Below are 26,707 nucleotides of genomic sequence, written 5' to 3' on the forward strand. Positions count from 1 at the left end.
TACGGAATTAGCAACGCATATGAAGTATATTAATTAAAGATACTTTAATGAATCACTTCTATATTTCGGCAATGTCACATTGCCATCTTCAGGAACATAAAGATATGGTATGTGCACTACGGAACTAACAAAGCAAATGAGGAAGAAAGTAAGAAACTACTTTTGTTCCTAAAGTCCTAATGGTGCCCTCTTGCGGGCTAATTTGGTAGTCTTGGCAGTTGGGCTGAAGTTCTCATAATGAAAGTCTCCCAAATTTGGGGCAATTTCATGCATCCAAATTTGTTGAGGTTAGGAACGTTTTTTAGAGCTGCTGAAGATTCTTTGAATAATCTTTCGTATTTAAACTTGCTGCGATGGATTATTTTTGTTTTCTTCCAACGAATTTTATGATGGGTATCTAAGGCATGGTCTGCCAACCCAGAGCGGCTGTACTGGTGAAACCGGATGTAGTCTTGGTGTTCTGAAATCCTGATATTTGTTGTTCTGCCTGTTTGGCCAAAGTAGGACAATTTGCAGCTGCAAGGGACCTGGTATACACCAGGTAGGTCTAGGGGAAGTGGTTGGTCTTTGGTAGAGTGGATAAGGGATGCCAACTTTTTATATGGTCTGTAACAGGAAGTAAGGTCATATTTTTTGAGGATATTGGTTATTTTTTCAGAGGTGCCCTGGATGTAGGGGATAGTGATAGACTTGGTGTAGTCTTTATTGTGGAGGGGGGAGGGGGGTTGTGGTTTATAGGTTTTAGTATTTTTTGGATTTTTTTGGGGTTATAGCCATTGGCTAAGAAAGTGTTGAGGATGTGGTTTAGTTCCATAGTCAGGGCCTTGTCATCTGAGCAGATTAATTTTGCCCTGTTATATAGTGTTTTTATCACCCCCATATTGTTGTGAGGGGGGGGGGAATTGCTGGTGAATGTATCTGCCAGTGTGGGTGGGTTTTCTGTAAACAGAGAAAACCAAAGATCCATCAAGCTGGCGGGTGATTAAAGTGTCTAGGAAGGGGAGGGTGTTGTTTTCCTCTTTTTCTAAGGTGAACTGGATTCTGGGATGTTGGTTGTTTAAGTGTGTTAGGAAGGAGTGGAGTGTGTCTGAGCCATGTGGCCAAATAGCAAACACATCATCCACATAACAAAGCCAAATAGTGGGTTTTTGTGGGGTGGAGTTTAAAGTATCTTTAATTAATTAAAGTATCTTTAATTAATATACTTCATATGCGTTGCTAATTCCGTAAATTAATTACCAGTAGTGGTACTAGTACCAAACCCTGAGGTACTCCACTAGTCCCAGACTCCACCCCACCATATACTACTGTATGGTGTCTGTCCATTAGCTTCCCCATATCCATTCTCATCCTCTCCAGTTTTTGTAACAGTTTTCCATGTGGTATTTTGTCAAATGCCTTATCAAAGCTGAGCAGTATCATGGTGTAGCCATTACCTTTATCCAATTCTGCTTTCACTTTATTATAAAATGAATAAGTTACTAAGACAGGATCTTTTACAAAGGATCTATAATATTGCATCCTTATACACCCACTGTTGTATTTTACCTTTAACCAACTTTTCCAATACTTTAACAACGACACCTGATATATCAATTAGTCTGTCATTTGCTACATCTGTCTTGGAGCAACCTTTAGGCAACGATACTATCTTATCCTCTTTCCACTTCCTTGGAAACTTGCCAGAGATGAGACATAGTGTGAACAACTTCATGAGAAAATGCCAATTCTCTTGCTCATTCATGTAGTACACGGGTTGAAAGTCATCCAGTCCAACTGCTGTGTTCACATTCATATTTTTTAATGTGTTGAACACCCCCAATTCATCTACCTCAATTTTGTTATGTGTCTCTGTAACATCAGTAACTGTAAAATCTCCACTTGGATGATACACCTTTGCATAATGATCACTCAGCAACTCTATTTCATTTGGCTTAGTCATTTTCCCCTCTTACTTCCTACATAATGAAAAAAAAACTCTTTGGAGTTTACTTTGGCCTGTTTGGCTAATTCTCTCTCTCTCTCTCTTAGTATGATTTGGCCTTCCTTACCATACTAGTCAGCCTTCTTGCTTGCACATTGTACTGCTCATGAGCATGCAGATCACTATTTTCTTTATATTTTCCGCACAATGTTTTCTTTTTTTGCAGCTCTTGCTTTATATCCCTACTCACCCACTTAATTCCAAATTGGTTTATCCTCCTGACCATTGGAATGCAGTCTGATACTGAAACCCTTAAGCAATCTCTGACCACTTGCCGTGCACTAGTGACATTCTTTCCTTGTAGCTTCTCAAGCAATGTCACCTTATAGCTAAACATAAATCCCTTGTTATACATTAAAGATACCAAGAAATTATATACTTAGTTTAATCCTTTATCCAAGTCACACTGTGGGTAATGACCTTTCCCATAATGCATAGCATTATTCATACCCGTAAGGATATGTGTTTTGCAATTATGGGATACTAAGGCAAGTGAAGTGAAGTCATAAGCTTCTATATACGAGTAGCCCCAGTCTTGAAAATAATTCAGGCACAAACTTGTTTGCTTACACTCAGATAAAGGTTAAACCAAGTATGTAATTTCTTGGTATATTTAATTTATAGTATAACCAAGTGAAAAAACTTCCAATAAATCCCTTGTTGACAGAGAACTCCACATGTTTGGCAACAAGTTTCGCAAAACAAGACAGCGTGGTCACTCTACCTAGTTGGAGGCAGAGTGTTTACCTTGATTATGGATACATCTTCTCATGCTATTATCAGATCCAACACCCTCAAACCCCTTGTCCCCTGTATAACATGTTGTTTCATGTAATTATCCCTTAGCAAATGTATAAATCCCACTTACATCTTGCTGTTGCCTCCTTTCCTCCATCCAATCGATGTCCCCATAGTTAAAGTCTCCCATAATAATTGTTCAGCCTCTCTATTAATCTAACTCTTTAATTTATTAAAACTCCTCTGTTATTAATGTTTTTCATTTTTGTGATCACAATTTTGATTTTTCTTGGGTCTATTTTTTCTTTTATGATATTTTTGGTCTCTTTGTTGTTTAGTTGAGCTATCGGTTTCACTATTTATTTATAGCAAGAATTACCTTCGTTAGTTTGTTCACTGCAGTTAGTATGTCCTTTTTAAAATCATTTCTTAAATTACCGCTTACAATTGTGTGTGTGTGTGTGTGTGTGTGTGTGTGTGTGTGTGTGTGTGTGTGTGTGTGTGTGTGTGTGTGTGTGTGTGTGTGTGTGTGTGTTTATTTATATTTCATATCAATTTATTCATCTGGTATTGTAAAAAGTCAGCTGAATAAATTTATATGGAATAAGAAAGAAAGTAGTCATAAATTAGCTGTATACAAATCAGTGTTCAAACCAGTTTTAATTTATGGATCTGAAAGCTGGGTTAGAAATAAAACACTTGATCAAAGTCTGGAGACACTATAGAGAGTTCTGAGAAAGATTAGTGAGGAGAAAAGATAGCATCAATGGCAGTATCTTATTAAAAATGAGGACATTAGGAAAGAACTTGCCATTTTTAGCATCAGGAATGTGTTAGTAGAGCTAACATCATGTGGTGTGGTCACTTAAATAGAATGGGAGTGGAAAGATTAGCAAAACAAGTGTTCTTTGCCAGGTTGGAAGGAAATAGACCCAGAGGAAAACCAAGATATAGATACAGTTAAAAGGGCCTTAGAAGATAGAAACATATGATCTGATAACGTTGAAGCTTTGACAGATAACAGATTGATTTGGAGGAAAATTGTTGATTGGAAGTTAGTCATGGTGAAATTTTTTCATGTAGTACTATCATAATTATCCTGCACACTCTCTGAGGGTATATATCAGGAATCTGATGATGATCTTATTTTTGATGTTGTGGCATCTCTTCTGGGTGAAGACTTATCACACACTGAAGGCATTAATTCAGAATGTTTCCTTGTATTATAAGTTCCCAACCTTTTGTAAGTAGAATTCATATAAAAAAAGTATTTTAAATATCAAGTAAATAAAACTATTATATTCTGTAACAGAAAAATGCTCTTACCTGCATATTCAAATGATTTTTTATTAGAAGCAGATTACAGATCTTCAGAAATTAATGAAGATGAAACTTCTAATTACAAAGAAATACATATTTTATTCAAACAGAACATAAAAATTATAAAGGGTGATGCAATAACTTTATAATTTCAAATTACTATTATCTCAAGAACTAGTGGGACAGAAAGATTAAATTTCAAAGTTGTTCAATAATCCAATGAATCTTGAATGTTTTGATCACAATAATACTGGCAGCACTAAGACTGCTGATAACTTACAGACTTCTGATGTTTATCGATATCTCTGATGGAGGAGAAGCATGATAGGATTTGTGTGTATAATTTTTGATTTGGGTCTGCTATTATGTGTCTCTGGAATCCATTGAGATGCTGTAAATAATAATAATATTAAATAATAATGGTTATTTATAATAAATGTGAGAAGTATTAATGTTTTTTTATATTGCTTCCACTCATGAGAGGTTATCTGAAAAGACCTAATGGTACATTCTGTTAGTGGGCTAAGGATTTTTTTTAATCAATTTTATTTTATTCTTTTTTTCTTTTCTTTTTTTGATATTTTATTTTATTTTTATAGTCTGGAACCCCTGCTCTAGAGACCAAACATGAAACATTTTTCCAAGCCTCCAATAAGTGGGGTATGCACCATAATACTTTTCTTTTCTGATGACAATCCTGACAAACGTTGTAAACTTATTATATTTTAGTACCATGACTGGTCTAATCTAAGGACCATACTCTGGAAACCAAGCACAGTACTTTTTCAGGATACTTGTGGCTCATCACTAAACAGGAGAGCTACTGAAAATCATCTCCAACGTATGACATTTGCAAACATCTACACCACAGCAAGATTCAAATATGCACATGCCTGCAGTTTAAGAAGGGATACTATCCAGTTGGCCAACCAGAAAAGCAAAAAAATTAGTCCTGGTTTTGTTATCCTGGCTGTCATGCAATCCCATTACCTTATGTGGAAACTTTTGCCTACTCCACTTTTACCCTAGGCTAATTCACTCTAATTAATCAACCTGGTGACTTCCTCTTCAAAAGCTACTATATTGACATGGTGCTTTGTGTGGATATCTGATCACCACAGAATCACTGGGAAACAATATTCTGATCCTCAAACATCAACAACATGAAACCTCAACACGCTAGATTTACAGTGTATAGAAAACTCCTGACAAGCAATACAAACACAAAAGCTTTCAGTCCGAAGTTCAAACTAATTGACATTATTATTAATTAGTTGGCTCTTGCTGCAGTAAACTTATGGACATAAAAAGAAATACCCTATTATTGCTGAAAAGTTTGCTAAGAAAAATAATCACACTATTATTATGATACTTTCGCTTTGAATTCTCAAGTTCATTATAGTGAACAAGTGCTTGTTCTATAACAATATTTGTGATTCACAATTATGATCTGCCAATTTATTAATACAAGAACAATATTTCTTGCAATGATGACAATCTTACCAAAGAAATTATCACCCACCTCCATTCCATTTTTAGGTACAATGCACAAGATGTGAAAGCAATTCTCAATTTTTTTTGCTTGTCCATTAATTCACATTTTCTTTAAACTAATTCCTTAGCTAATGAAAATCTGCATATGAAAATGCAGCGAAAATCTTTCATATCACCTCAGTTTCATTTCAATTAAGCCATCTAAAGCAGTAAAAATTCAAAAACACATTTCGAAATTATAGAATATCCCTGACTGGTTAAAAAGAGATATAATACATTTTGGTATTTAGGAGGTCCAATAAATTACATGCTTAATTTATTTTGGTTTCAATCCACCCATTTTTATTGACAAAATGATAGTAATTCTGCAAGGTTAGATGGAATTTAATGAACAGGATGTCTATAACCTCTACTTAAACATGTCCAGTCACCTCGATTCATGTACCCTCAAGGGGTGTACAGGATATGATAGTAACTTCCTATCTACAATTTTCCTCCAAATCAGTCTGTTACCTGTCAAGACTCCAACATTATCCACTTGTATCTTAGTCTTCTGCTGGTTTTTTTTCCTGCCAGCCTGGCAGAGAACACTTGTTTTGCTAAGCTTTCCTCTACCATTCTGTTTAAGTGAAAATACCACCCAAGATTAGCTCTGATAACGCATTCCTGGATGCTGACAATGTCAAATTCTTTCCTAATATCCTCGTTTTAAATATGATATTGCCATTGATGCCATCTGTTCAGGTCCCTAATCTTTTTCAAGACTCTCATATCTACAGTCTCTAGTCTTTGGTCAAGTGTTTTATTTCTGACCAAGCTCTCAGATCCATAAATTAAAATTGGTTTTAACAATGTCTTGTATACAACTAATTTCTCTCTTATTCCATATAAATGTATTCAAACTGACTTCCTACCATACCAGCTTTGTTGATTCCGTTGTCTATTTCCATATTTAATTTACCATCTTCGCTGAAATATCATGCCTAAGTAGCTGAAATGTTTTACTTGTTCTATAGGTTCTCCGTTCATAATACAGTTGATATTTTCAATGCTTCTGCCTATTTTGTTTGTCTTGTTATTGCTGATCTTCAAATTAATAAAAATCAATTTCTTAAATGTTTATTCAATGTCTAACTTTTGATTGAGCTACTTTTTGTTAGAAAAAAATCAAGTAAAGATGTTTGAATTGTGCTAGACTTTTACATCTTGTCATGCAATTTGCGATAACTGGTGATCGCTTTATTAAGATTTCAGCAGACTTCAAAGCTTCGTTCCATATCAGGATCAGCATCAAACAAAATTTCCTTAGCATGCTCAATGGGATTGAAAACTAGCTCACGTTCTTTTACAGTTAGCTTCTTAGTCGTAACATTCTCTTCTTGTTCGCAATCGTTATCTTCTTCTTCATATGCACATTGTTCTTCTAGTTGAAGAATATCTTTCTCACTTAAACGTTCTGAATGGGAATCAAGCAAGTTTCTCACATCTTCATTATCCAGTTCATTAAATCCAAGTTCTTTTCCAATTGTGTTGATTTCTTCAATAATGTTAGATCTTGGATTTTGTGCACGATAAACTAACATAGGCTTCAGTTTAAAGTTGCCTTCTGCATTGCCTCCTAAGAAAAGCATAAGACGATCTTTAGATACTTTGTATCCTCATTGAGATGCTTCAGTTTTAGCTAGGAAAGTTTTTGTTGGCATACACTTCCAAAGGAGACCAATTTTGTCAACTTTGAATATTTACCGATCATCATAATCACCCTTCTGAATTATCCTTTGCAATTCTTGAGGACACTTGGCTGCAGAATCTTTATCAGCACTAGCAGATTCCCCAGTTATTCTTATGTTATGCAGTCCAGTTTGATTTTTAAAATGGTCAAACCATTCTAAACTCGCAGTAAAGCTTTCACATTCCTCTTGAAATTTGGTCTCTTTTAATCAGGCAAAAATATTGAGAGCATATGTCTGAATATTTTCTGTACTAAGAGGTATTCTGTCAATCCAGAGTGACAGAAGATGCTCAATCTTGATCATTAAATGGCTTCTATTTCAGGTGATCTGCATGCTTTTTAAAGGAGCAATAGCAACTTTTCCTTGTTCTTATTTAATATAGTCCAAACTGTAGGCTCACTGTATCCCAGGTCTCGCACAATCACTGTATTACTAGCGCCACATTCATGTCTCTTAATGACTTAGCTTTTCCGCTTGCTGCAGATTAGCAACAAAAAATTTCACGTAATGTTAAAAAATCATGTTAACTGATTAATCACTCACTTAAAGTGGGAAAAAGTATCATTTCACTCAATCACGCTAACTGATTATCGCGAATATCGAATTTGCGTTAAGCTAGGTTTTCCTATATTTTCCCAAAATATTTCATTTTGGGAAAATAAAAACAGTCGCCCTGTCCATCTAATAATGCTTTGGAGCCAATCAGAATTCAGAAACGCCCTAATGCAATTGGTTACATATGCATATGTAACTGTTATATTTCACTGAGTTTTTATCTTACCAAATATATTAAATGTTTCCTTATAATGGCAGAAAAGAAATAATTTGATTTTTTCACGAAAGCAATTCAAGACATATTATAAGTGTTAAAAGTGAAAATGTAGAGAAAAATAGTATTTTTAATAAAAAAAAAAAAGTAATAATAATAATAACAAATGGTCATATATGTCATATATCACTAATAAAATGCATGAATTTTTCATTCACAGACTGATAAACATACTAATATATAAGTAGTTACCATACTTGCTTTAACACTAGTACTTATTATTATTATTATTCAGGCCTCCATGGAGTCAAGAGACTCATCTTGGAAGATCCTTCTTAGGAAACACAAAGTCTATCATACCACTCCTTGACTGTTCTTGCTCTCACCACTATCTCAGGCAATGCATTCCACGGTTCAACCACCCTCCACGCAAAGAAACCATTCCTCACAGTCTTACTCACAGCTTCCTTTTATAACTTCCAGGGGTGGCTCCCATTTCATCGCTCCTTCCTGCTGTTCTACCAAGCGAAAAAACTCCCCAAAGTCCACCATGTAACTGCCTATCAACATTTAAAAGTCTCGATCATATCACCTCTCCTTCTATCCACCAAACTCTGCAGTCCACATTTCCTAAGCTGATCCTCATAACTGATACTGTACAGTCCTGAAACCATCTTTGTTATCCACCTCTGTATCCTTTCCACAGTTAATTTATCCCCTTCAAATCCTGGGGACCAAATTTCAGAACAATAATCCAAGTGTGGTCTGATCAGGGTCTCATACAAGGAATGATAACTCTTTATCTCTACAGGTCAGCATCCTTCTCAGTATTGCAGCAATCCTCTAGGTTACCTTCACCACGTTTGCAATATGCTCCCAGAATTTCAGTTTTCTATCAATCATCACCCCAGATCTCTTGTCTCTCCTACTTCCTATAGCTCCTCCAATCGAGTATGCAGCCTCCCATCGATGGATCCCAAACTTCAAGACTTTACATTTTGCTGCATTAAACTGACATCCCCATTCATTTGCCCACCTGTCTAGTTTATTCAAATCCTCTTGCAGGTCGGCTACATCTGCACTCTTACTGATCACCCTTCCTAGCTTCACATCATCCACAAAACTAAATATCCCCTTGCAATCCATTGACAACGTCATTAATATAAAGGTTGAACAATATAGGTCCCAGTACTGAGCCATGTGGAACCCCACTTGTAACTTCTGCTTCCTTGATACTGCCCCACCATACACAACTCTCTGATACCTATCAGATAGCCAATCCTGAATCCAGTTGACTAACCCGACATTTAAACCCATGTACTGCAACTTAAATATCAGCATATCATGTGGCACTCTGTCAAATGCCTTTGCAAAATCCAAAAAATTGCAGTATATGCCTTTCCCCTCATCAACTGCTCTTGTCACTTTATTATAAAAGGCAATCATATTACTAAAGCAAGAGTGCCACTTAACAAATCCATGTTGATTCTCACAGATAACATTACCCTCGTCTGCCCAATGCTGTATATAGTCCCTCACTAATTTTTCCAAGACCTTAACAACTACTGATGACACGCACACATACTGGCCTATAATTAGACATTTCCAGTCTGCTACCGCCCTTATGCAATGGCACTATTCCTTCCATTCCTTGGGTACCTTTTCCCGCAGCCAGACTTTTATTGAAGAAGCAGGTCAACGGAGCAATCAGTTCTTTAGCACATTCTCTAAAACCCGTGGTGAAATACCATCCAGTCCCACAGCTTTACTGACATATTGACTACTCAGTATTTGGAACACTCTCTCGTATTGCATATCTAAACCTTGAATCTGCCCCATCCCTCTAGTATTAAAACCTTCTCCAGGATGAAATACTCTAATAAAGTGCTCACTGAACAACTTCACTATATCCTCTGCATCAGTCACTCTATTCCCATTTTTATTCTGCAATGTCATTCTTCCACAATTATTTCTCCTCCTACTGCCCACATAGCTAAAAAATTTCCTAGGATTTTCTTTCGATCTTAGTGCCAATCTCTTCTCATATTCCTCACCATACTAGTCACTCTCCTGGTTTGTGTCTTATATTCTTCATGCATGTGCTCTCCACCCCTCACCTTATATCTCTTCCATAATCTTTTTCACCTACATTTCCTGTTTGATATTGTTTGTCATCCACTTTACACCAAATTTTGTCCTCTTCTTCACTCATGGAATACAGCTTACTATTGCTGCTAACAAATATTCCTTCACAATTTCCCAAGCACTAATGATATCCTGGCCTTCCAATTCTGCCCTCCATGGAACAGCCCCAAGTTGATATCTAAGACTATTATAATCACCCGCCTTATAATTGCACATGTTCCCTTTTCTTTGATACTCCTGCATGTCTATTCATCTTCCAAGTCAAAACCATGTGGTCACTCTCTCCAACTTGTGGAAGAGATGTCATCTCAGTTATTATCAGCTCTTCTGATGCTATGACCAAATCCAAAACTCTTCAACCTCTTGTTCCCTCTATTACATGTTGCCTAAGACACTTGTCTCTCAAGAATTCTAGAAATTCCATTACCTTATTACTACACGCATTTTCCACTACCCAGCTTATATTGCTGTGGTTAAAATCTCCCATAACAATCATTCTCTTGCACTTGCCAAGCTCAACTGCCTAAACATCTGCTATGCCACCCTCTGTGCTCCTTGGTTTGTAGCAACACCCTACTAAATATCCTGTCTTGACCACTTCTACTTCACACCATAAGCTTTCAAAACCATTAGTGTCACTGCCTTCCATAGCCTCTACTCTTAAAGGACATAAGTCATCACTTACCATAAGCAGTACTCCACCACCACGTTTTCCTTTCCTATCCTGCCAAAAAATGCTGTACCCTGCTACTTCAATTCCTGTTATTACAGCAATTCCTTTTTAATGCACCTAATGCAGACTTTAAAACAGGCGCATTAATCGAATATAGTAACCTATAGGAAAATGTATAATTTGTTCCACAGATTTCTTTTTTGACCCTTAAGTTTTTTTATAAAAGAATTAGGGTATGTCTCAGGCCTAGTTAAAGGAAAACCATGAAGCTGAAAGACAATAAAACATATTCAGAATATAAATTCAGAATGTTAAGAAGCAGAATAATTTATTATTCTGCTTCTTAACAGAGAATTGAGCTAACATAGTTTGGCAGACATTCTGTTTTCTTTTTTTCATACAACTGACAGTACCTATTGCCTCTTCTGCAAATTTTACTGGTTCTCTCTTCACCAAGGTCAGTCTCTACGCATTGCTGCTTAAAAACTTTGATTGTACGAAAACTATTTTTAAATTGTTTCTGTGAAACCTCTTTGGGCTTGTCAGTGATTAAATTTTCTTCATATTCTTCAGGATCTTTCTGCTGTGCATCTAAATTTAGCAGGTCAGAATCACTCAACTTTTCATAATGAGATTTAATTAACCTAGATTCATTTGAAAAGTCTCTAAAATCATTTGCACAATGTGGAAGAATGTGCTTCCTAATGGCTTGCATATTGCTAGCAGTAATTTCATTCAACTTTGTGACTTTATAACAAGGCTGAGATTTCTATGATTTGGCTAGAAAAGTCTTAGAAGGCATTCGCTTCCAAAAAAAGGCCGGTTTCATCGATTAAATATTTGATCACAATAGTCCCCTTCTTACACAATTTTCTTCAAAATCTCTGGACATCTCCTTATCTACACTTGCAGCTTCGCCTGTGATTAGAACATTATGTAGGCTACTTCTCTTTTTGAAACGCTGAAATCACCAGCACTAACGTGGAATTCTTCTTTTCCATCATTGATAGCCCTTTCTTTCCAGGTTACAAAGAGACAATGCTTCTGATTTAATAAGGTCAGCGTTTAGTGGGATCCGTTTTTGGTTACAATCTTCAATCCATGTAAAAAGAAGTCTCTCTAATTCAATCATTATAATACTTTGATTTTGAGTGCATGCATGATGAACTTGAAGCAGCCTTGCCTTTCTCTTTGTATGCTTTGCAGCTGATTCACCCATTTTTGTGTTCTTGTCCTATCTTTGCTCTGGACTCGCCTTGTTCATTTTTCTTTATTATTTCAAGTTTTTCTTCCAATCAGATTACTTTTCAAATCATTTTCACACTTCTCTTTTTTGCTCACTAATTCTTTTACTCATGATTAAAGGTTAGGAAAATAATTTAAAATAAAAAAGTAAGGAAAACAATTGCACGAGATATGCTCAGCAAAATACTATGTAAAGCAGACGACATAAATTTTGATGGTAAATTTGGAACATAGTGTACATGGAAATAGTGTAGTATGCCATTAAAAAATAACTTTGTAAAATGTTTCAAATCGGTAACTAAATTATTTCAAACTGGTGAGTGATTTTTTAAAATAGTCAGTTATTAAAAAATGTACAGATCGAAAATTTTTAAAATCGGTAATATTTATTTTTAAGATGCATGTAGGCACACTAATCGAATTTTAGAGGCACACTAATTGAATTTGGGTATAAAAAAAAAAAATGACGCACTAATCAGGGGCGCATTAATCGAGGGATTGCTGCATATCATCTTCTGTCAACTATGTCTCCGAGATCGCAATAATCTTTGGCCAGGCTGATGCTATCAGTGCCACCAATTAATATCCTTTATTTCGGATACATCTGGCATTGTATAAAGCATAAACATGTCACTGCATCTATTCCTATCATTATCCCATCTAGATCCCACCGGACTCAGTGTTACCTGATGTCATCCCCCTTCCCCCAGGCACCCATTCCCATAAGAGGTCACCCCTGCTACCATCCACCCTGAAAATTCTAGTTTCCCTGCATCGACACACACCAACTTGTTCAGTAAACAGCAATCTCTCCAGATGTCTTTGTTCTTCCTCATTCAATGCAAACGGTCTCTCGCATACAGTTCCCTTCTATCCTCAAATGCCCTAGAAGCATCCACATATTCCAATCCTCTCTTATGACATATTCTGGCTATTATGCTATTCAGTATTACTGCTCTTCTGCTCAGCTCATCACTATCATAGCTGGGCAACACACACACAATCTTTCCTCTCTTGTGTTTTCTTTTGTACAACCTCAAGCAAGAATCTCAGATCTCTGGTCGCCCGATTTACATTGCCTCTCAAGTCATTCGTGATCATCATCACAATCATTTCATCCATCCTTTCAGCCCCTCTTAATTGACATAGCCACACTATCTATCATCCCTCCAGGCAAACACTTCTATGGCATCCTATCTTATTATTATTATTTGACACCTCCAGGGAGTCCAAAGACTCATCGAGGGAGAGTGTACCAACAGCATCGAACAATTAGTCCCCTTCCAACTACTAACCACGCTCAAACTTACTTAACCGAGCCGTTAGTTGCAGAGGCTCTACCAATCGACCAACCCAACCTTTGCCGGCAATCTTGCACACCACGGATCATCGAGTCTCCATACATCACACCACTTACCACTCTGTTCCTTGATTGCTCAGCTGCATCTCTCACACTCTCTCTCTCTCTCCTCTAACCCTTTTACTCTGGATTCCCCTACTTATCTGCTGCCCTGGCATCAATCTATCCTTGGTTCCAGCACTTCCTCCCATTCCTCTCTGACAGTTTCCATTCTCCCCTCTTCTATCATTCACATAACTCTTATGCACTTTAGATTGAAAAGGTCGCATATGGTGTATCACATTGATGGTATTGGTTTGCAGGAAATTAATGAGGGTAGGGACTTCGGAATAATGGTGAACATACAGTTGAAGTTCAGAGGGCATAGTGAAAAAGTTGGTAAAATAGTTCAATGAATTACTTGGATGCTGCAAAACACAACTAACAAGCAAAGATAAGGAAGTAATTATCCCTCTTTGTAAGGTGGCTATGATTCGACCACATCTTCATTACTGCACACAGATTTGGTCACATGGGTTTCTTGGGGGACTAGGAGATAGTCGAAAGGATTCAGAGACAAGTGACCAAGATGGTGACAGGTCTCTGGAATATCTCCTACGAGATAGGTTGAAGGTTTGTGAGTGGACATGATAGAAACTTTTAAGATATTAAAGGAGTTTTATAAAATTGATGCAAGTGAAAATTTTCAATATATGACAAATAGTCAGAGAACTAGATGCCCATCCATGGAAGTTGTGTAAGTGTGTGGTTAGCAATGTGTGTGGAGTAGATTTTTTTCCGTGCAGCATGGTGAGTGAGTGGAATGGATTGCCAGAATCAGTTACGATTCTCTGACAGTGAATGGATTCAAGGAGAGGTATGACAGGATTTGTGCTTATGATGGTTGATTTAGGTCTCCTGGTCTCTTCTGACTAAGGTAAGCTAGCCATACTCATAGAAAGGTAAAGGGATTTTTCACCCAGAAACTCAAGTTTCTCGTCCCTCAGAACAAGCAAATCGATCCCGTTAACACACAAACACACACAGGTCTACAGTCATGAATATTGCCCTTAGAGGATCTCTGGACACCATGGAGATACCATAAAATAATAATAATTTGTTAATGACATAGGCTTAGAAAAGTCTCAAAAGAAGAGGTTAACTAGTGAGCCAAGATTTAGTCAGGCTGGTGGGCCAAGTGGATAGCATAGCAGCTGTCCAACAAACAGACTCTGGATGTGAATCATAATGTCAGCATGAATGTTTGCAAATATCTTTAGATGGTAGATGATTTTTGTCACCCAATATGAAACCACCAACCTGTTTATTAAGGACTTCCTTCCCCTCTCATGCAGTTGGTTCATCACTCCTCTGCTGCATCCTTTAAGGACAATATTCATGACTGTGTGTGCGTGTTTTAACGGGGTCGATTTACTTGTTCTGAGGGATGAAAAACTCAAGTTTCTGGGTTTCTTTACCTCTCTATGAGACTGGCTAGCTTGCCTTTAGTCAGACGAGACCACATAAAGATTCCTCATGTCATGGATGGTGCATAAAAGGAATTTGATGATGAACAATGACTGTGATTTTCTTATGTTTTTGATTTATTTTTTTATGACTGAACTGGAGGGAAATAAAAATGAAAACTGATCTATTATCTAAAAATTAATATTCTGTATCAGTATACAAAGTAATTACAAGGTCAATGAAATTATTGATAATTTGAATACACATGCAACAATTCTTAAAGCTATATTTTATTAAATTATAAAAAAATAGTTGTAGAACATAAGTAGAAAATATACCTCAAAGCAGTATACTAGTATATGCATGTGCAACTATATTCCTAGAGATGGGAAGGGTCGACTAATTGCAATGATTGCCTTTATTTTCATATTATAATTATTATTATTTATACGAGTACTGCATGGAGTCAAAAGTGTCATCGTGGGAGACCTACACTAAACATTAACACAATACCTATCACATCTCCTTAAATTTATTCATTGTTGGGGCCAGGGCCATTGCCAGATTAGATCGCACCCTGAGGCAAACAATTAAATATCACCCGATGGATTATAAGACAAAAATAAGAAAATCTCCAATTGCTATTTTGTTTTTATTACAAGAGAAACATTAATGTAAAACAATTACATAATAATATTAATTAAATGTTTGCTCTATGGGAATATCGCACAATAAAACTGTTTATAAGCTCTTCTAAATTTAAATTATAAGCTATGTCCGACTCTATCAATATAGTTGCTAGACCAACCAATCTTTCTTGAGTCACTGCTGTTCACAAATAATTTTTAATCAGTTTAAGCTTGGAAAAACTTCTTTCTGAACTTGCTATGCTAACAATTCCTGTTTATGTAGCAACACTGCCTGCCACAATATGGCTGAACGAGCACCCTTATTAAGATGTACCATGAGGCAGGCTGCGTCTATGCTACACCCTGTCAATGGTACTGGTTGGGGCACTCACAACCATCTCTGGCAATCCATTCCAGTCATTCACCAGTCTCCAAGTAAAGAAGCTAGTCTGCACACCTTTACTAACCACACTCTCAGACAACTTCCAAGTGTGATCCCTTGTTTTTCCTCTACTTTCCATATAATGAAAAATTTCTTTTGTGTTAATCTTATGGAATCCTTTTAGTAAGTTATAAGTTTCTATCATATCCCCTTTCCTCTGCCAGTCAGCTAAACTCTGCAACCCACACACTTGTCTATCCTCATAGGGAACATTCCACAGACCTGGAAAGAGCTTGGTCAATTGTCTCTGAATCCTCTCCACACTCTCCAGGTCCCAGGGAAATGCAGGTGACGAAATCTATGCACAGTAGTCAGCATGTGATTTTCAACATCCAAGTAATCCTCTGAGTTTTTGTGCCAACTCTTGCAATATGTCCTCCGAATTTCGAATCTCTATCCACCATCACCCCCCAGATCCCTAACCTCATCAATTTCCTGTAATCTGGTACCATCAATATGATGGCACCATCATCAATGAACAACCGAATATCCACCCCCTCAAATCTTCTGCTTTTTCATTAATGTACAAATTAAAGAATAGTGGTACAGAGCCCTGCCGCACTCTAACCTAACCAAACAGGCCAAAGTAAACCCCAAAAAGTTTTTTTAAGTTATTGGAGAATGAGCAATAGCAAGTAATTGGAAAAATGACTATGATAGGATCACTTTAAACAATGCTCATGGTAGGAAGGTGACTAAACCAAAACAAACAGTTGAGATGCTGAGTGATCATTTTGGAAATATCATCCAGGTACTGATTTTACAGTTGCTGATGTTACAGAGAATGCATATCAACACTGAGGTAGATGAACAAGAGGTGTCCAGCATATTAAAAAATAATGTGAACACAGAAGGGGGACCGGATGGCATATCAGCCAGGGTACTACATGAATGTGCAAGAGAATTGGCACTGCCTCTGATGAAGTTGTTCAATCGAAGTCACAGCTCTGGCAGAGTTCCAAGGTAGTGGAAAGAGGGTAAGATAGTGCCATTTCATAAAGGTGGCTCCAAGACAGAGATGGCAAACTGCAGACCAATTAATATATCAGGAGTGGTTGATAAAGTATTGGAAAAGTTGGTGAAAGGTAAAATACAACAGTGGATGGATAGGGATGCAATACTCTATAGTGGGCATTGTGGCTTTGTAAACAGTAGGTCCTGTCTTAGAAACTTATTCACATTTTATAATAAAGTGACAGCTTTCATTTCCATCTCTAATTCACTATATAAATGACTTTGTAGCATTTCAAAGTTTTAATAACTTTTCATCACAGTGTCTGTCATGCAAGAACCTGAAATCCTTTATTTTTATTATTAACACCCAGACCTCCATGGAGTCAAAAGACTCACTGGGGGAGGAAACACTGATACACACACAAAGCCCATCAAACCATACTTTAGACCCATTCAATGTATCTGCATTCCACTACCTAACCACTCTCCATGCAAAGAACCTGCTCCTTGTGCCTCTGCTCACACCCTCCTTATACAGCTTGCTTCCAGGTATGTCCCCTTATTCTACCCTTTCTTCCATTCTATGAAAAATTCTTCCACATTAACAAGGAAACAATCCATTACCAACTTAAATGTCTCAATCCTATTCCCCTCTCTTCCTCCTATTCACAAGGCTTTGCAAACTTTATTCCCTCAATCTGTTCTCATATCCCATAGACCAGTTACAACCTTAGTCAGTCTTCTCTGGACCCTTTCCAATATATCCTCATCCCCATGAAAAACAGGGAACCTAATCTGTGCACAATAATCCATACGAGACCTGATCAAGGCCTTATACAATGGATCCAGATCCCCTTTATTTCTACAAGTTATGGTCCTCTGCTTCACTGCCATAATGTAATGTGATATAATGTCTTCACAACTTATGCAGTCTCTAACATCTGAACTTCAGATTTTTATCGGCCACAAGGTCTGTTATCTCAACTTCTGCCTTTCCACATTCCAAGCCTTGGATAGCTTTTTCTACTTCAAGTATGGATATATATTCCTGACTGTATGCCTGTTGAATGTTTTTTACCACAGTGCAATCACTGCTTGTTTCATTTAACAATTTTTCAAAGTAATTACTCCATACTTCAAGGATATCTTTTTCTCCAGTTTTCATGTCACCTTTATCATCTCTAATTCCATTTACAACACTCTTTCCTCAATTTCTGAGTTTCTTCAACAACCTCCAGAATATCTTGCCACCTTCTTGATATTTATTTTCTATGCTCTTACCGAAGTCTTCCCATGACTTTTGTTTAGCTAGTTTTACACAGTGTTTGGCTTTCTTATATTTGTCTCTGTATTCTCTAAGAGTACAAGCTGACTTATTTGCCAGAAATTTTTGATATTCTTTCTTCTTTTCCTTCATTGCCTCTTTAACTTCCGGTGTCCACCATGGAGTTCTGATTTTTCTATCCTTGCAGACAACTTCACCACATGCCTACCTGGCTGAATCAATCAGGATTTTCTTCAAGGCTTGCCACTGAATATCCAAGGTTTGGTTCCTGATTTCCTGAATAATTTATCATATGCATAATCAGAGGTGTAGCTAGAGGGGGGGGGGGTCTGCCCCAGGCGGCATTTTGAACATTTTTGAACTTTTGTAGTTAATTCTAAAATACAGTCTCGAGAACTCATCCCCAAATATTGTAATACTACTGTGAATTTTCCTCACAATTGCTGTAAGTGTTGCTAGTTGTGAGAGGAGTTTTTCTAAATTAAAACTGATTAAGAATTACCTACATTATTATGAAATAGACTTTGCCAATGTCATCGACGATTTTGCTAACAGAAAAGCAAGAAAAATAACATTTTAGAATGTTGGAATTAAAGTTTAACTTCAAAAATAAACAGTGTTTTAATTTATTTCCCTATACATTGTTTTGACTTTTTGTAGTATTTTTGGTGTGTATTGAGAGGGCAGCAAACTCAGGGACTGCCCTTGGTGGCGAAAGCTCTAGCTACACCACTGTGTATAATTATTATTATTATATAACCCCTCCAGGGAGTCCCAGGACTCACCGAAGGAGGCTACCTGCTCTATAACTCTCCGTCTCCACCAACCTTCATCATCTACACCAATGCCATCTACCGCTGACCACCAACACTAGTCACATCACATAACACACATCTTCACAGACAATCACAGACATCTATGCTCACAGCAGGATTCGAACCCACAGCCTTTTGGCTGGGGAGCAGATACGCTAACCACTCGGCCAACCAGGCTGGCATGTATATAATGCATATATTATTCCTGAGGACTAATTGAAATCTACATCTATACCACTACAAAAAAAATAAAATAAATATTAAAAAAAAATATATATATATATATATATATATATATGTCGCAAGTCGAGGGATGACTGTATATATGTATATATATATATACACAGTCATCCCTCGACTTGCGTCCATTCGAGTTGCGTCCTTTCGAAGATACGTCCGTGATCCCATAAGGGAATAAACAACATTTTCAGCTATATATATATATATATATATATATATATATATATATGTATGTATATAGGATCTGAACGAAAAGTGCATACCCTCTTAGCACTGTGACCATAACCGCTAAGGCACTAAGTCTCTTCAACATGTTGAAGGAGAAAGCAGAACCCGATAATGACTACGAATTCAACGCTTCTTCCAGTTGGTTCATGAGATTCAAGCAGAGTTTTGTGCTGCATAATGCGAAAATATATGCGAATTTGCAAGTGCTAAGAAGGCTGCCAAGGAGTTTGTGGAAAAATTGGATAAAATTATTATGGAGGAAAATTATTTGCCACAACAATTATTTAATATGGATGAGACGTCCTTGTTTCGGAAAAAAATGCCCGAGCAGACATTCATCCACAAAAAGCTGAAATCTATACCTAGTTACAAAGCTCTAAATACCCGTATTATGATTCTGTTACAGGTAATGTGGCTGGACATAAATTGAAACCATTTGTGATATGGCACAGTGAGAATCCACGAATCTTCCAAAACATTAGGAACCATACTCCCAGTTCATTATCAGAGCAAGCAGAAGTCATGGATGACTCAAAAATGGTTTGAGGATGCCTTAATCAACTTTATGCGAGTGAAATAAAAAGCTATTGTGTGAAAGAAAATGTAGAATTTAAACTTTTATTAATTCTAGATAACACTCTAGATTATCCGTCTTGTAAGTCTTACATGATCTTGAAATTGGTGATCCTAAAGCAAGTTCAAGGTCATGTTTCTTCCTCCAAACACTTAAGGCTTATTATATACGGACAACTATTTGCCAAGCCATTTCTGCCATTGAAGGAAATAACCAAACTCTCATGCAATTCTGGGAAACAGTGAATATTTTTTATTCTATTAAAAATATTGCTGTGGCTTGAGAGGAAGTGACCTCTCAATGTATGACTGGCATATGGATAAAGACATTAAAAGGTTTGTGCATGATTTTGGAAGTTTGTAATAGTGGGCATAGCAAACAATCTCAATCTCACAGTGAATAATGACGACATAATTCAACTCAGAAAGTTCCCCTGAAGAGTTGACCAACGAAGAATTGGTCGAAACTGGAGGAACAACTGTTGCAGAAGAGGAAAATGAGAAAAGGAAGAGGCAGTTAAAAATTTACAGTGAAGGGTCTTGAACAAATATTCTTTGCAGTTAGTGATGTTTTCAAAAGAACCCCAGTGTTGAATGCTATTTATTAGTAGAAACGAAAGTGTATGATGTGTTGCTTGCTATGAACAAAATTTATGATGTAAAGAAGAAGAGGAATAAGCAAAGCAAATTGGAAGCGGCAGTAACACACAGTACAGTTTTATAATAAGGTTTAAAAATTAAGATAACAGTGAACTTATTACGGTTAAGTCCCTAACCCATATAACACTGTTGATTTAATGTATATCGACTTACGTCCTTCCAGATGGAACGGAACCTGGACATAAGTAAAGGGATGACTGTATATATAATAAACAGATAAATAAATAAATAATAATAATGCTAAGCATACTAAGGAATTCAGACCAATAAGCCTGATGAACCGTATTCTTAAAGTCCTAAGAATCATAGTTCAAAAAATAAAATGTGAACAGGAAGCATAGTTTGGGTTTAGACCTCTGGATACAGACAATCTGTAAGTATATGTGTGCTTCAAAAACCATCAAAAATAAAAAATAAAAATAAAAAAAGTATATCCACGAGAGACAACTTTAACAACAGATAGCTGGAAAATTATCTCAGAATTATGAATTTGCAACAGAATCGAAAAACAGAAATAAAAACAGACAGAACTTTCATAAACAAGACTGAAATACAAAGATGAGTATAACAAGGCTGCACACTTTTACTAATGCTGTTTAATATTCACTCAGAATATATATATATATATATATATATATATATATATATAGACAGACAGATAGATAGGTTAGGTATCAAAATAAATGGAATTTAATAAACAATATCCCTTACATTATTATAACATTATTATATTATAATAATATATAATATGTATATTATATGAATGTACATATGTGTATATAATGATAATACATTACATAACCTGGATGAGCTGTTGCTCTTAGGTTTTACATGAAGAGCCTGTGTAATCTCTAGTCAGCAACTAGAGGAAAGTTTTGTGAGCTTTTTTCAACCGGTTCCTGAGTTAGTCGATCTCTGGCACAGACAAGCAGGTTTTTAATCCCAGAAACTCAGATTTTTCGTCCTGTAAACTCAAGAAAATTTACCATAGAACTCACACTATTTCAGACATTAAAAAATATACTGTGTTAGGGTTAGGGACCATGAGATGGAGACACTTCTTCACTGTGTGTTGAACCATGTTGAACTGTGAGTTGAGCCATCTCTTCACTGTGTGTCACTTAAATAGTGATAGCCTTGAGCCAGCTGTCTCTGAATGAGTACCAGTGTAGATTGAACTGCCAATTCAGTCTCCAAAGTTAAACAGGGCTAAAATAGCCTCCTATACGAGAATAAAAGGCATTAGTTGATTTTTTTTTATATCCATTACACTGATAATCCATTACTATTTCATAATAACTCTGGTAATACAGTGGTCCAAGCAAACTGTGAGGACTTACAAATGAAATTAGGTTGCATAAACTAAGAAAAAGTGCCGGTGCATGCCTTAGATCCGTTTCTTTACAAAATCAAAATCATGAAACTAGTGAAAAATTGAAATCTGAATGCTCATATTAAGCTGAACAGAAAAACTCTCATAGAAATATTCTAATATGCCAATTTTTGTAGCCAATAAAACTTCCATCTGTACTCTTTGGAAACTTTGTTTACCTGATACCGCCCTTCAATTACATGCTTCTGGATTTACTCCACCACCTTCTTGACTTAATGGAATACAGATGACCAGATGTGTGTGTGCAGTAATCCATGTTGTCATGTCAGAACCTTAAAGAGAGGGATGACAACCCACTTACCTCTGCTTGTCTGCATATTCTTTCAAAGGCTCTGACATGACGACATGAACCGGCCAATAACGGGTAATTTGACGCTGCCGGCTCAATATTTCTCTGCTGCACCCCCTTTAAGGGTAAGTAATTTGTGTGTAGATATGTGTTCATGGTGCTGCTGACCTGCCTGTTTTTAAGGATGAAAAACACTGAGTCGGGAGAAATTCTTCACTTCCATATGAAAACATACATAATGTCTATATATTAGAACTGTTAGAATTTCTTACCACGTAATTCACGGTGAAATCAAAATCTCTATTACGAAACAAGATTTTTTTTAGCTCATTTTTCAAGTAACGCACGTGCAATATTCCACACACGAAACCACAACGTCGCGGCCTCTCGGAATTTATGAATCAACAGACCAGGATAAATACATCATTTTACACATGAAAATATATATTTAGGCATAAAACTAACCCGTTATGTTAAAATTAATACAAAATTTACAGTCACCTCATGCCTTAGAAAACAATTACAGCTCACATGAAAAAATTCATAGCGGATTTTTTTATTATTATTAAATATCATTGAAATAAATAACAAGAACAACTGTAGAACTCTTAAGACAAATGTTGCAGTGAGCATGGAAATAGTGTTCGCATCTATGGGGATAGATGCAGGATAGACAAAACATTAGCGATACCTACCTAATAGCGTGTCGGTCCTCCTCTAACAAAAATAACAGCTTGTACTCTCCGAGACATTGACACCAACAGATGCCCAATGGTTCTAGGAGGTAATTTCAGCTATGCCTTTTGCAGCATTGTTCACAACTGAGACGTTGTAAACTTACACTTTGGTCCGGGATACGTGAATCTGATGTCTCGCCCTACGGAATCGCAGAGAGAGAGAGAGAGATTCGATCGGATTTAAATCCGGAGACCTTCGGCTCACTAGATGATCGCTAATTCAAATGAGTATTCCTCGAGCATGTCTGGTTGTTTCCGGTCCGGTGGGTCGGCACGTTGTCCTTCAGAAACAGACCTCGGCTGCAGAATGCGTGAAGGCCATGAGAGTGTGTAGGTGATCATCGAGCACATTCGTGTAACTCAAAGCGTTTAAGGACCGCTACAGACACACTAAGGAACCTAATGTGCCACATTAGAAGACTACCCAAGCCATCAATGGCTACCACCTCCTTGAACAGAGTCAACCTGGTATGACGAGACAATGGTCTCATACGGCCGGGACCACACCATCACCCCTACCGTCAGCTCGGTACAACAGATAACAGTATTCACCAAACAACACGACTCTAGTCAACTCTGCAGATTTCCAGTTTTGATGGTTCTGACATCAAGCGAAGCGCAATGCCCGATGACGAGCTGTCAGCAGTGGTACAAGATTAGGGTATAGCTTTAGTAGCCCATGATATGCAGGGTACGCCATACCGTTCGCTCGCTGACAGCGCTTGGAGCTTCGAAATTGACAGTGGATGTGATCATGCCATCATTTCCCTACAATTGAGCTGTACAAGTCTGGATAGCAGGGCATTTGCAGATCAGATCGCGCCCTGAGGCAAAATTAAATATAGCCCCTGATGGGTTATAAGACAAAAATATAAGAAAATCTCCAATTGCTATTTTGTTTTTATTACAAGAGAAACATTAATGCAAAACGATTACATAATAATATTAATTAAATGTTTGCTCTACGGGGATATCGCACAATAAAACTGTTGTAAGCTCTTCTAAATTTAAATTATAAGCTATGTCCGCCTCAGTCGATATAGTTGCTAGAACAACTAATCTTTCTTGGGTCATTGCTGTTCGCAAATAATTTTTAATCAGTTTAAGCTTGGAACAACTTCTTACCGCACTTGCTACCGTAGCGACGGTGCCTACCGCAATGTGGCTGAAATAGCGCCTTATTAAGCCGCGCCGTGGGGCAGGCTGCCTCTATGCTATACCCTGTCGACGGTACTTGCTGGACAGTACGTCGAATCCGATCTTCAAAGGCGTGTGGTCGGCCACAACATGTTCGCTGGGAGCTGGTACGTCCGTTGATGGTGTACTTGCGATAGACCCTTAGTACATTTGCAATGGAGAACCCTAGGGTTCTTACCAATTGGGCGATAGAACGACCCATGTGTCTTGTGTCGATAATCAAAGTCGCTAAGATCGCCTGAAAGACTAAAGGAATATCATTATTGGACTATATAAATGGGAAAGTAGAGGAAGAAGGAAGAAATGGAAGATGTGGAATAAAAGAAAGGTAATGGAAAAGACGGGAAATGGTAAGGTAGGGAAGTAGGAAATAGAAAAGGGAAGGGAGGGAACAAGGAGGAAAGACCACAGCCAATGATTCTCGTCATTTTGTTATAAGTATCAGATGTATAAAACCCTTTCACCGTCTGTCCCACAGGTCTGCCGGATGACCAAGACCATGGAGACAACCAGCGCCAGGTGATCAACTCATTCCGTGTCGACCACCTCGAGTTCGCCTTCACTGCCTGAGTTAGTATCCAAGTTACTACCCATGGAAGACCATTAACCAGAACTAGAACCCAACGAGCCAATGATGTTATAACTGCTATCTATATGTTTATAATAACATGGGAGTGAATTTAATGGATCCGTTTCGCAAGGTGCATAGGATGGGCAAAGAGCAAAAACAAGGCTTGCCATGACTGCAACAGTCATAGTTCGTCTTACAAGCAGGTCCACAAGAAACCATCTCATAAAAGTCAGCAGACTGGAAAAACCAGTTGTCAAGGTGCTTGAACGCATTGGAAGGCAACACATCAATCTTCATATCCGAATATTTAACACTGTTCAACCAGAATCTGTTGTACCAAGTAAAAAAAAGCAAAAACAGAAAAAATTACCAATTTTTGTGGATCAGAGAGGCTAAGATATTCTTAAGGAAGTCACGAACTTCAAAACCGATACAAATTAAAAGCTTAGAAGACAAAGAAAGGCTGTCACAGCGAAAAAAAAAAAAAAGTCTCCTGATTAATTCAAACTGAAGACCACAATAAAAATGAATATGAACCACCAAGGCAGATGCAATAACACCAGAACAAACCGGCGATGTCACTTTGATCAGATTTCAGATCATTCATTTGACCTCCCAAACATCAGCCTACTTCAAACACAGCAATCAAATCAATAAAAAAAAATAAAATAAAATAAAAAAATACATACAGCGTATCTAACTGGTGTCATCCTCAGTTAAGCTCATTAAAAAGCTTTGAGGATGCAAGCAGAGACACTACATCTCATCCGAGATCAACAACAAAAATTATTTATTACACTGAAGTGCTGTAGTTACAACGGTAACTACAGCAGTAGTTACAACATTAAAAAGCAAAAATTGTAAAATATATATGTAAAATACTATTATACTATAAATACTGTTAAAGAATGTAACCTAATCGAATTGCAAATTATAAGTTACCATCCATAGTAACCATTGTTAACGCATTTTAGAATGCGAAAAACGGAATATTTTTATGAAATTTACTGTAAAAAAAATAAATGTAATATGTAAATATGTGTATATAAGTAAATACTCTGTAAGATGATAAATAAAATGCTATTACAGAATTTAAATATATATATATATATATATATATGTAGAAAGTATTTTTACCTTGGGTATAATTATGTTAAAGATACCAAGCAATTTTAACCTGGTTTTACTCCATTTTTCCAAGTAAGCAAACAGACAAAAATGTCAAGTTTGCGCCTGCAAGTCATGCAAGACTAGCTGATCCTACAGGTAGTGCAAGACCAAGGCAACTCGTGGTAGAGGTGGTACAAGCTCCGATCACTAATCTTAATATTTACCCTTAATGCCAAAACACATCTCCAAGAAGGGGATGTATGATGTTTTGTATTAAAGGTAAGGGGCCACTACCCAGACAGGTTTCGATCTTTTTTGAGGTAGAATGGGATTTCATGCCTTTCATCACTGGCCTCTTTAGATTTAAACAAAAAAAAAAAAGTTGTGCTGAGCGTCAGCTTGATAGTGAGAGAGGAGGAGAAAAGATAGAGTGGATAGTAGTAGATAGTTAAAAGAGGCCTCAGTCGATCTACTTGGCCTGACTTAAATGTCAGCACCAAGCAGATCTCCAACATTATCTCCCTCCATCCGTTCTTTTCAGCTTTCCCCGGTCAGTCACCTCTTCAGGTGTCTGCCCGAGGAAAGTGGGGAAAAACAAATGAAAGAAGCACCACATGAAAAAGAGGAACTAGTAAATAACATTCAAAATTACATATAACAATTTGTAAGAAACTAAG

At 37.0% G+C, this 26,707-nt stretch overlaps 1 protein-coding gene across 3 annotated transcripts in view; it reads right to left on the reverse strand.

The window, feature by feature from the left end:
* Positions 1–22,965, reverse strand: part of viaf (viral IAP-associated factor) — a 155,488-nt gene extending 132,523 nt beyond the window's left edge. Inside the window, exons 1-2 of one of the 3 annotated variants that reach the window (XM_090412100.1) lie at positions 22,947–22,965; positions 4,049–4,117 (exon numbers count right to left, since the gene is read on the reverse strand). In XM_090412100.1, coding sequence (XP_090268226.1) covers positions 4,049–4,054 — 6 coding nt within the window. In that variant the 5' untranslated portion in view covers positions 4,055–4,117; positions 22,947–22,965. Of the gene's footprint in view, positions 1–4,048; positions 4,118–22,284; positions 22,353–22,687; positions 22,813–22,946 lie in introns of those variants that run through there. The other 2 variants (XM_090412098.1, XM_090412099.1) reach the window with 2 other exon arrangements.
* Positions 22,966–26,707: the final 3,742 nt, after the last annotated feature.

This window comes from Typopeltis vanoorti, chromosome 22 (assembly GCF_054136105.1).
Source record: "Typopeltis vanoorti isolate ZY-2024b chromosome 22, IOZ_Tvanoo_1.0, whole genome shotgun sequence".
NCBI classification, from domain to species: domain Eukaryota; kingdom Metazoa; phylum Arthropoda; class Arachnida; order Uropygi; family Thelyphonidae; genus Typopeltis; species Typopeltis vanoorti.